At 43.5% G+C, this 12,829-nt stretch overlaps 1 protein-coding gene across 1 annotated transcript in view; it reads left to right on the forward strand.

Moving 5' to 3' along the window:
* Window positions 1-12,829, forward strand: part of LOC311245233 (DENN domain-containing protein 5B-like) — a gene marked incomplete at its 5' end in the record, with an annotated part of 106,933 nt that overhangs the window by 51,254 nt on the left and 42,850 nt on the right. Inside the window, 5 exons of the mRNA XM_084335064.1 lie at window positions 3,724-3,802; window positions 3,920-3,995; window positions 4,736-4,864; window positions 7,438-7,559; window positions 12,331-12,476. Coding sequence (XP_084191190.1) covers window positions 3,724-3,802; window positions 3,920-3,995; window positions 4,736-4,864; window positions 7,438-7,559; window positions 12,331-12,476 — 552 coding nt within the window. The remainder of the gene's footprint in view (window positions 1-3,723; window positions 3,803-3,919; window positions 3,996-4,735; window positions 4,865-7,437; window positions 7,560-12,330; window positions 12,477-12,829) is intronic.

Genomic DNA, 12,829 nt, shown 5'->3' on the forward strand with positions numbered 1-12,829 from the left:
GTTGGTGAGTGTATATGCTAGGCCTCCCAGTGGGTTGACTGATGGGGTGGATGTTGGTGAGTGTATAGCTAGGCCTCTTGTTGGTCCCTGCTTACAAACAAAGATCACGTGACGCCGTCGTGTCACGTGAGGTAAAAAGATGGACCGACCAATCAGAGGCCACGCTTCAGGACGCACTCGATGACGTCGACTGGGGAATGCTCGAGAGGAGCGCCAGTGACGTCAGCGAGTTCACAGACACTGTGGTGAGCTTCATAACAACACTCGCTGATAGTATTGTCGCCACAAAAAAGGCGAGGGTGTTCCCGAACCAGAAACCATGGGTGGACAGTACTATCAGAGCAGCCCTGAACTCTCGCACCACTGCTTATAACCTGGGCAGAGAGTCAGGAAACATGGAAGAGTACAAGACAACAGTCTACACTCTGCGCAAGGCTGTTAAACTTGCTAAGAGGACGTATGCCGACAAGATGGAGGCACAAATGGCACAGAATGACACAAGAGGCTTATGGCAGGGACTGAGGGCTATAACTGACTACAAAGTCAGCGCCCCCTCAATGGGGAGCGACAACGCCTCCCTCGCGGACCAGCTCAACACCTTCTACGCGCGGTTTGGTGCAAACAGTGGCACTGCTAGCTCAACGGCTAGTGACGTCACTGGTGCGCCGGCTGTTGTGGAGGGGGGGGGGCATCCGCGGGGGGGCGGGGACGCTCTCTCATTGACGGTACACAGTGTGAGAAGAGCATTTATGCAGGTGAACACCAGGAAGGCGGCTGGCCCAGATGGAATAACAGGACGCATACTCAAGTCCTGTGCTAACCAGCTAGCCCCTGTGTTCACCACCATATTTAATCGATCCCTGAAGGAGTCAGTGGTCCCTGCCTGCTTCAAGATGTCTACCATTATCCCGGTACCAAAGAAACCCTCCCCAGCAGGTCTCAATGACTACAGACCGGTGGCACTCACCTCTGTGGCCATGAAATGTTTCGAGAGGCTGGTCAAGGATCACATTTGTGCCTCCCTCCCCAGCGATATGGACCCTATGCAATTTGCATACAGGCCAAACAGGTCCACTGACGATGCGGTCTCCCAAGTACTGCCTCTCTCACCTGGACCGTCAGAAGGGGGGGCTATGTGAGACTGTTGTTCATTGACTACAGCTCAGCGTTCAACACCATAGTCCCCACCAGACTGGTGGACAAGCTGATCGAGCTGGGTCTGAGCTCCGCTCTGAGCGCCTGGGTACTGGACTTTCTGAGTGAAAGACCCCAGGCGGTCAGGGTGGGGGGTCAGACCTCCAACACCATCACCCTGAGCATCGGGTCCCCCCATGGCTGTGTTCTGAGCCCCCTGCTGTACTCACTATACACACACGACTGTGTGGCCAAGTTCAGCTCCAACTCCATAGTGAAGTTCGCAGACGACACGGTGGTGGTGGGGCTGATCTCGGACAACGACGAGAAGGCCTACCGGGAGGAGGTTGAGGTACTGGAACGCTGGTGCCAGGACAACGGCCTGCTCCTGAACATTGGTAAAACCAAGGAGCTGATAGTGGTGTGTGTGTCTCCTGCTGTCCTCTCCTATAATCCACGGAGGATAAACGGGGCCACCGTGGACAGGGTGAGCAGCTTTAACTACCTGGGGGTCCACATCTCAGAGGATCTGACATGGTCAACACACATAGACACAGTTGTAAAAAAGGCGAAGCAGCGCCTCTACCACCTGAGACAGTTAAGGAAGTTCAGAGTATCAGGGAAGATACTCCAGTCCTTCTACTCCGGAGCTGTAGAGAGCATCTTGACTGGAAACATCACTGCCTGGTATGGTAACAGCACGGCACAGGACAAGAAGGCCCTACAGAGAGTGGTGCGCTCTGCCGAGCGTACCACGGGTATTGCACTATCTCCCCTGCAGGTTCTATACAACAAAAGGTGCAAATCCAGAGCCTGCAGAATAATGAAAGACCCTCACCACCCCAATAACAGCCTGTTCCAGCTGCTGAAGTCAGGCAGACGCCTGCGAACACCAGCTACTAGGACAGAGAGGCTTCGGCTCAGCTTCTTCCCCCAGGCCATCAGAGCCTTGAACAATGAACACTGAGGGTCACAGAACACTGAACCCTACACACACAAGCACACATTAGCACACACACGACACACACGCTGTGCACACTCGCACACTAGCAGCCACTTTAACATGAGAAAGCACTCACTCATGCTGCACACGCCCACACTTATGGACACAAAGAAAGGTCACTTTAAAAATAGTATAGTAACAGTGTATTGCACTACCTAGGGACCTAGCATGTCCTTCATGCTCTGTAAATAACTATGTACAAATACCGTGATGTCCCACTATGTTACCTGTTTATTGCACAATGTTGTCTATTGGATTCTATTATATGTTGTACTACTGTATTGCACATCGTTGCGGGCAAGACCACCCGCATTTCATTGTATACTTGTATGCCGTGACAAATAAAACTCTTGACTTGACTTGACTTGACTCCCAGTGGGTTGACTGATGGGGTGGATGTTGGTGAGTGTGTAGCTAGGCCTCCCAGTGGGTTGACTGACAGGGTGGATGTTGGTGAGTGTGTAGCTAGGCCTCCCAGTGGGTTGACTGATGGGGTGGATGTTGGTGAGTGTATAGCTAGGCCTCCCAGTGGGTTGACTGATGGGGTGGATGTTGGTGAGTGTATATGCTAGGTGTTACGCACCCCAGTAAGGGGACGCAACACAAGGCCACAGACACGTTAGGTGAGGGTGTAGTGACACAACCATGAAACAATTTGCAAAATAATAGTATTTATTTCACAAAAAGAACCAAAACACAGCAACACAGAGAGCAAGGAGGACTACCTAGTGGCACCAAATAAAATAGTAAAAGGAAACAAAAACCCACCCCCCTTTACAGGCGCTGAACGCCCAAAAGTACAGGTGGTGGTGCCCACTCTAAAGCTGGTGTCTTTAACATCAGGTCACCTACGTGATGCAAAATGTAGACCCCAGGGTATCTTCCTGTCCTCAATGTCCCTGTGTGCGAAACAAAAGATTAATACAAAGAAAAGCAATCACCATAGGCTGGGTGACACAAGGGAAACAATTATACAAAGGGTTAATACAGAAATGTACAGCAAACTAAAGAACACCAAAACACAATGAAGTGAACCAGAGCTTTCACCAGCTCTACCAAATGTACCTAAGAACCAGAGCTTTTACCTCTGAAGAGCCACTGCTCTATATACCTAACGACACACAGAATTATCACCAGAGACAGAGAGACACCCACCACCACAATGAGCCAAAAGAGCTAACTAACACTGCACAAAATGGGATATATAAAGGGAGAGTGGATGTTGATTGCAGATCAACTTCAGCTGCCGTTACACTGGGGTGAGTTGCTGATTGACCAGCTGGCTGCTGGTGCTGCAACTGGGAGACGCCTGAGAATGGGATATGTTACACAGGAGGGAGACAAAAACAGAACAACCAAAACATGCCTATATACACACACCCAACAGATAACATACATAACCCCCATATATATATATATATATATATATATATACACATAAGGACACTGTCCGTAACACTAGGCCTCCCAGTGGGTTGACTGACAGGGTGGATGTTGGTGAGTGTATAGCTAGGCCTCCCAGTGGGTTGACTGATGGGGTGAGTGTATGCTAGGTGGGTTGACTGTTGACTGTTTGTTCTCAACAGGGGAAGTCTGCTCTCTGGTCCCACCTGCTTCACTACCAGGCCACCCAGGAGAAGATGGAGTCATCTGCTGAGCCCTTAGGTCAGTGTAGACCCCTGCTATGTATTTCATGTTTGTGAAACCATGTACATAATGTACTTATAAAATCGCTGAGTTCTGGATTGTGACCCGACATGTCAAACACTCTTGGCTCTTCAGTGTCCACCGGGTCGGACCAGAAGAGGCTTGACGACGGAACTCTGCTCCTGAAGGGATCCGTGATACAGGATATGAGGTAATGAGAGCCCGCCCACTTCATCCGTAGACGCAGGAAGGTTGTGGTTCATGTGTCTTTTTTTGCTGCACCTTGTTGGATGTGAAGAACCTCATGTTACTAACTCGGATGTGATGTTACTAACTCGGTCACTCAGACATTCACTTGCAGTTAGCCACTCTACCCCTAATGACTGTTCGCTTTATGTCAAATGTATGTCATGAACTCTTAAATGTTCCATCATATACTCTCATTTGGTTCTATTCCAGTGAGGTTGTGAGAGCTGCGATGTCTTGTTTTTTTTTTAAAGATTTATTTTTTGGCGTTTTATCGCTTTATTGCTACTGGGCAGTCCAGTAGAGAGAGACAGATGAGGAATGGGAGACAGAGTGGGGGGAAGACATTCGGCAAATAACGACGGGTTCGGGAATCGAACCCGGGTCGGCCGTGTCGCCACTGGGGTGCCTGCGATGTCTTGTTTTGACAAAATCTCATCGCTAATGGCTCTGTATAAATGCTTGACCAAACAATACTGAAAGATCAGCATATTGTAAGCATAAATTACCTATATTACACAACACATTTTGAGGATTAATTCAATTTAGATGACAATAAAAACACACTTCCAAGGAAAAGAAAACATAAACATTTCAAAATGAAAGGAAAATGCATTTAATAAAGCCCTACTTGTGTTGAGTAGACGGGTCTAAATGTATGATTAGCGTGAGGAAAAGACGTTCTGACCGTTCCTCCCCTCTCAGGTTTGTCCAGACGATGAGCGAGGGACTGTCTGAGGTGGGCCAGGCCCGAGCCTGGATCTATCTGGCTCTGGAGAAGAAGCTGCTGTCTCAACACCTCAAAGAGCTGCTCACAAACCAGGAGCTACTCCGGTAAGAAGTACCTTTTTATGAAAACAAACCCCTGTGACCGGAATAGGTTTTTATCTACAAACGCGTGCACCGTTGTATCTCGCGTCGTCTGTCACTGTTGGACATGCATCTGATTAGCACCATTAATCAGTAGTACTAATTTATATATTTTATACCCAGTTTAACACATCCTGCGCCAAAAACGTCGTACAACGTGTTTCAAGTTCATGCTAATTCTGCCAATCCACGGCGTACCACGTTATTGAGATCATATTTAATTTTTTCGCCATGTTATTCATATTTCCCTCACGGAGCCTGGTCTGATGCAGTGTGAGCCGGCACAACTCTGCAACGCTTCAATACTGCCCCCTGGTGGATGATCGGCGAGTTGCCAAACCGGAAATGGCCGAGTCGATCTCTGTGCGTCTCCGAAATGCGTCCGGCCACTCTCATATTGTTGCGGGACTCTAGACCAGACCTGGGCATTGTACGGCCCGCGGGCCGGATACGGCCCGCGGGATGATTCTGACCGGCCCGCGAAAGATTACATGATAATAAAAAAAAAATAAAAAAAAAATAAAAAAAATATATTTTTTTTAATATTTTTTATTTTTTTATTTTTTTACTTTTTTCTTTTCATGTCAATGTTCACACGCACAATATACGCTTAGGAGACATGCTCAGAAGATGTTGGTTCTCTTTGGATCCACCTACATTATGTGAACAGACATTCTCAGTCATGACGTTTACCAAGTCCAGGTACAGAAGAGGGAGCTCCACAAATCATGTTAAACCCAGATTCGGCTCAAATAAGGGACTAAACGCGTTTCGCAATTATGCCACATCAATGTGGAACGCCCTACCCAAAGCTGTAAAGGAATGTGGATCACTACCCACTTTCAAAACCTCTCTCAAGGGACACCTACAGGAGACTGCAATTCAACACTGGCCCCTGTAAATATCCTAACCCAACCCCCTCCAATGTCATTTACCTAGTATGGTTTTGTCAATAGTCCAATGTACAATTTTGTTTGTTTGTACAGTGTCTCCCCCCCCCCCCTCAATGTACAGTTTTGCTTGTATATACAGTGTGCCCCCCCCCCCCAACCACCTCCAATGTAGATTACCCAGTATGGTTGTCAATATCCCAGTGTACCCAACCCCCCCCACCCAACCTCCTCCAATGTACAGTTTCTACGTCAAATGTATATACTCCCTTTTCCTGACTCCTTCTGTATCACAAACAGTACTGTATTTGCAAATCTGGTATGTCATAAATGTATAGATGTAGCAGTACTGACTATCTGTATGTCATGTATGTCATATATGTCCTGATGAATTGAAAATGGGGGACCCTGATGTAAACAAGACGAAAGTCTTTCTCTGGTCTGCATCCCCTTAACAATTGTGTGTATTGAGCTGTACTGTATTGTACCCATTCTGCAATCTGTTAATAAAGTTTTCAATCAATCAATCAATCGATCCTCTCTCACTGATGAACATCTGGCAGCTGTGCTTCGCATCTCCACCTCAGACATGCAACCTGACTTTGATGGACTTGTTAAAGCTCAACAGAGACTGGATTTCTCACACTGAATGAAAAAAAAATAACTGAAGAACACTAAAATGTGGAAATATAACAAGTGAAATGGGACACTTGATATTTTTTTTCTTTTTTTTTGCACAGTTCTGAAAACATTAAATGTATAATATAGGCATGTAAAGTAAAAAAGGCTACAAAACTGGGACACTTTTCTTTACACAGTTCAGTGACATGTCTTGTTTATTTTTGCTATAAGATGATGTGATGTCTTTAGAAAGCTAAGAAAATCCTTGTTTCAATAATATATGAAACTCAAAATGCCCGTTGTTATTAATGTTTCACATTTTGTTTATCATTTTGGAAATAAATTATATTTGAATAAATGATATTTTTGAAAGCTAACCTCACCTTTTAATTGCCAAATAATAACATACACTCTTACCAGGGGTCAAAACAATGCCATTTACTGCTTTTTATATAGAAATAAAATGTATATTATGCACAATTGAGTTTGGAATTTTGGCCCGGCCCCCCAACATATTTTCAGTTGCTCATTCGGCCCCCTGGGAAAAATAATTGCCCACCCCTGTTCTAGATGGTATTTTCGTATGAATGTATGGATGAAAAAGTAAAACGTTCCTACATCCTGAACGATAGATAATCGATGTTGAATGGGCCATAGTAATGTCAATTTAGCAATACAATTTAAAAAGTTATAGCCCTGCAAAGAAGGTGAACATCTCCATAGACTTACAGTGCTGGCAGAGAATGGTATAAGATGCTCAAATTGCGTGGCAGGGAATGTGTTAATCACCTGTATATTACTATCGCACTTTACTGTTACATTTGCACTCTGGTTGGATGCCAGACTTATTTTCGTTGTACTGTACTTGTGCTGTATAATGACTATACAATACATTTTAATCTAATCTAAGCAAACTACACTGTGATCTGTGAAAACACCCTCCAGACACCACTAGGTGGCAGTATCACCAGGATCTCTGGTCTTTTACTTCTGCTGACCCTCTTTTCTCTTTGTGCCGCCTGACAGACAGCTGTATAAATCGCACGCATTCCTGCTCTGTGAGGAGGAGAGGGAGCAGTTTCTGTTCCACCTGCTCTCCCTCAACACCGTGGACTACCTCTGCTTCACACACGTCTTCACCTCCATCAGTGAGTCATGTTACTTCTTCAGCTTTTTTTTTTTAAATAATTTTTTTGAATCTGAGCTTTTTCCACACAGATGGTGTGAATAGCACAAATCGCATGGTAGCTGATATTTTCAATTCTTAATGCTTTCATATGGGGTCCTAAATCAGATACAGGTCTGATTTGTTTTAATTAGCTGGCCTCCACTGCGTTCAACTTATGAATTGAATCATAAACTGTGACTTCAGTGTCCTCCATGTTTACATTCATCTTTATTGTTTATTTGCGCATGCAGGTCAGTTCAGGAGCATGACCAGTTCACACTGGAATCTGATATTGGCCACATTTAAAAATGTATGTGAACAGCCAAACAAAAAAATCTGATCTGAGCAATAAATCAGAATTGAGCACTAAGGCTTGCAGTGTGAACGTAACCTTATATACAACGAAGAGAGAGAGCGGGAGATGATGATGAGTCATGGTAATGAGTTGGGATTCTAACCCACTACATTATGAATACATGGTATGTGCCCTTGGGCCACCAGACCACAGTAGCGTCTAACGCCATGAAGACGCATAAAGTCACAAAACAATATACCCAAATCGTTCTGGTTGCGATATATATAACTCCAAATACTTCCAAATCAAAGGTATATACCATGTACATATGTGTCTTCACAAAATCATCCAGCAGGGGGGGTCGTTTTAACTCAACTGTGATCGTTACCAAAAGCAAGTTTTACGTCCGGTAAACTACGACACTGTGATCGGTACAGAAGCATGTTTTACGTTACCCAAGATAGACCTTACCTCGGTCAGAAAGTACTCCAAAAGGAATAAATCCCAGTCGATCCCATGGCGATCACAATTACTCATGTATATTGGGCATGGCTACCATACGGGAAATAATAGCTCTGAGGCACCAAATCTTCCACCGATTGCTATGTTGTGATCCACTCCTAGGCAGAAACAGCCGGAGTGGATCACAAGACAAGTGATATCCCCAGTTCCCAGTTCAAAAGGTAGGCGATACTACCACCTGGTGAGATTTGATCGTCATTGCAATTCCAACGTAGGCAGATGAGCCAGGGAGATATAGGGAGCTGTATAGAACGGGGTTCAAAGGAAAAATATCAAAGGATCAAAACCTGAGTATACTCGGGTATGGCGCAGAAAGAGTTAAAGGTGATGGCATTTTTATGTAGACTAATACTTTTTTTTTTAAATTGTTTTGAATAATACATTCACAGAGCTTAGAATAAAAGTATTGCTTTCCCCCCCATAAGAAATTATTGGTTAATTAATTTATCATTATCAATTTACCAAAATGAATGTTGTTGTTTATAATTATGTTCCGTGCATGTTATCCCATTTATCCACGTGGAATGCACCTGATTGGATAAATGTCATGCTGTTGCTCTAGTGCAGCATCTAGTGGCTGAAGGTTGTCTATAATATAGCACCTTTTTTAAACAACTGTAAATGATATTGTCAGGGACGACGCAACAAAGTCCAGGACTTATTTCCACCGTTGTCCCTGTTGTTCTATCAGTCCATCCGTGTCCTACAAGATGGAGACAGTCGTTCCAACAACTACAACATGCTACATCTTAACATTATAATCTATTTACATTTTCAAAAGGGGCATTAACTCATTCCCCGCCAACAACGAGACAGAGTATACTCGTTATTTGATCGTTATTTATTTTATTCGCTATTTCCATTCATAAATCATCCAGGAAGGCTGTGGTACCATAGGCAATGTGTCTGAGATCGCAAAGGTCCAATACTGCCGCCTGGTGGTATATGGCCGATGTTGCTCTTCCTTTGTGACTCTGTGTATGTGGCTGTGTATCATTGAAATTCATCCGGGTGGAGTTTTCGAGTAGCCTGGACCGAGGGGTATACCTGATCGCATTGAATCGCTTTCGGGACGCCCGATTCATTATTCTATGGGGGGTTATGCCGTGGCCCAAATGGACATACGATCTAGCAGATGGCAATCAAATAATTGGAATATTCTTTTTGGAATTTCATCGGCCACAGGTAAGAGCAATTTAACGTCAATTTCAGCTTGGTTGTGCATTGTTTTCATAGCCATCGCCCTGATCAGCGTATGCTGTTGTACTAACGAATGCCGTTATTGACAATCAATTAATCAGAAAGGCCCCCCCTCCCTTTCATGCATGCATGATGGAACATAATATACCGATCATATGCATTTGAATTTTTTATTGTAGCGTGTATAGGGACGAAATGCCAATGGATTAACTCAATCAGCGCCTAGAGGTCGCTGTTTACCTTGTAGTAAGAAGGCCAGCGCTTTAACACTTTGAATGTCCATCACGAGAATTCTCTGATTTTTTTTATTTATTAGCGATCTGAATTCATATTTCATCAACCGAGTCTACCGTTGGTAATCCTGCCCCGCCAGGCGCTCAGATGTGAAAAAAGCGCCCCCTATCGTCTCCCAGATGGTAATGCACCATTTTGGATTGGACTCGATGAAAATGGATGAGAAAAAAAAACTCCGGAATCCACATTTTACTTCTCACGCATGTAACCGGAGCACAGCGTGTAATATGTGTTTTACAGTATACGCGATTATGCGTGGGATCAATAAAAGGATAGATTTTTGGAATGGCGATCAGGAATTGGAATAATCCATTTGGATACCGTCTGATCTCAGGTAAGGAATCTATTTTACCAGTCTTAGGATAATCAGACCCGTTTTCACGGAGATATAAGCTTTTCGCCTATAATGTGATATGGCTGTTTGACTGTAAGAGCGATCAGGAACTGAGAGAATCAATTTTCAGCGTGTGGCACCAGCGTGCACACGTACACATAATATCGATAATCTAGCGTTTATTTGAAAACGATTCATAAATAGGCCGGAAAATGACAACGTTCTAGAATATTACAGTACAGGGCGATTATCATGGAATCTTTTATTTTTCCGTGAAAACGAGGGCTTTTCAAAATGCTATAAAACAGAAATGAACCGATAAAAAAACAATCCGATTCGACAATGTTGACTGGAAATGAGTCATTGATAATGCGACGGGCAGATTAGACACATAATTTAAAACATAGATTAGGCGATATTAATGCTAACATTTAAGTTCAAGTTCCTTTTATTGCCACACGGTGGGCATTCAAGCACTAAATGTGCGCCCCCTGCTGGGCACTGAAAGTGTTAAAGAATAGGGGTACATGGCGGTGTTTGCAGGGCTAAAAACTATTAAATATTATAGCTATGGATCTAATAAACACATCAATTGTCAGTGAGTTTCTTCCGGTCAACATGCAAAAAAACAGATAATTTATTCATACATACATTTCCGTTTTATACCGTGGTGAATATGAGTATAGTTTTAGAGTGATCCTGTCTAATCTCAAGAAACTCCAGCAACGTGCTTCAATGCATTTCCTTAGAAATCGTGCCATTTCTTGCTTGATTTATGAATCATTCTGAAATAAACGCTAGATTATCGGTATTATGTTTCATCATGCACGCACGAGGTTTATATGCTTTGAGCGCCACCAACGGCTTATATTACACAGTACATTACAGACACACGATCCGATGGTGGCGAAAAAATCATCTGATCAACGCAAGATTGGTAACCTATAGTCCTTACCTCATATCTGATGTACTGCAAAAAGAATAATCCAATTCCTGATCGCCTTCCAAATATTGATCGCGGTCGTCTTTCCAACGTTTATGCACAAACGCATGAATCCACCGTGCTCCAGTGTCCCCAATCCGTGTTTTATAACGTTAGTCATGCCCAAGAAGGAAAACCCGGACGGACTTCTTAGATCGATGCACAGCCCAAGCCAGAGGGATTCAAATGATGTGCAATACCGGCTGCTAGGCGTTAGGCGGCGCTATTGGCCGTTTGCGATCTCAGAGCCATTCCCAATGATAACATCAGGCTGGATTGATGAATTATGAATGGATATAGCGAATAAAAGAAATAACGATTAAAACCCGACTTTTCTCATGATTGGCGCTCAACCACCGGCGAGATAACCCGACTTTTTTCGTCATTGCCGCTGAAACAGTTAAGTATAATATGCGTCGCGGGCTATTACTAGCCTCCCAGGAATTACCCTAATCCGCTCTAAAACCATACTTATATTCACCACGGTATAAAACGAGAATGTATGGATGGAAAAATATTCCTTTTTTACATCTTGAACGATGGATACTCTATGTGACTGTCAAATGGGCCATAGTATTGCATCCATAGCTATACTATTTAAATAGTTATAGCCCTGCAAACAAGGTGAGCGACTCTCATCGTTTACAGCGGTGGCGGTAGCTACTGCAGGATGAGGCTAATCCCCGGCGGTCAATGATGAGATAAATATGCTTATAAAAATATATAATTTTCCTTTTATTATTTTTTTACCTATTTCGGTGTATTAAAATGACCATGTCCTTATTTGTAGATGTTATCTAAGATGAGATAAGATATTCCTTTATTGATCCCCTTGGGGTAATTCGGGCATCAAAGTAGCATGGGGGGAGGGGAGGTACAGGTATGGTCAGGGTAATAGTAGAGACATAAATATAGGCAATAAAATTGGATCTGAATATAAAAATATGAGAAAAATAGCAGCTAGCAGCCTCTGTTTAATGTTTGAGGATTATTCACTGAAGAGACATTAACCAGGATCACTCCCAGACCTGTGAAATGTCTGTTCTGTTGGTGTTGCATTCTACAATTTTTATGTGAAGAGAATAATAGTTAACATAATGTTTTAAAACCTTGTGTTTCTGCAGGTATTCCATATCGCGTCGTCATCATGCCTGTAAAGAAACTGAACATCGCCATGGCAACAGTGAACCCTTGGATCTGCGTGTCAGGAGAACTGGGGGACTCAGGGGTCAGACAGATCCCTAAGAACACACAAGAGATCTTCTTCCAGGTCCGTCCACATGCACCCATGTAGGGTTAACTACATATATCTAGCATACATGTAGCTAACGATATATACAGTATATATATATATCGTGATGTCTACTTGGGTATGGAAAATCACATGTTGGATAATCCAATTGATCATTATATTGGACTGCAGGGTAATGGGAAGGGTGACGCACTATAAAAATGAAACTGTAAATTAAATGTTCTCAAATATTTTAGAAATCTGACTTAAAGGTGTTGTAAGTGGTATTTCTTTGTTAAAATAAGTGTTAAATAGCTATACATTGCAACAGCCATCACTGAGTGTTTGGTCAGTAACATAAACATAGAATACATTTTCTGGATCCCTTCTCA

The sequence above is a fragment of the Notolepis coatsorum genome, assembly GCF_963971535.1.
Source record: "Notolepis coatsorum genome assembly, chromosome: 18".
NCBI classification, from domain to species: Eukaryota; Metazoa; Chordata; class Actinopteri; order Aulopiformes; family Paralepididae; genus Notolepis; species Notolepis coatsorum.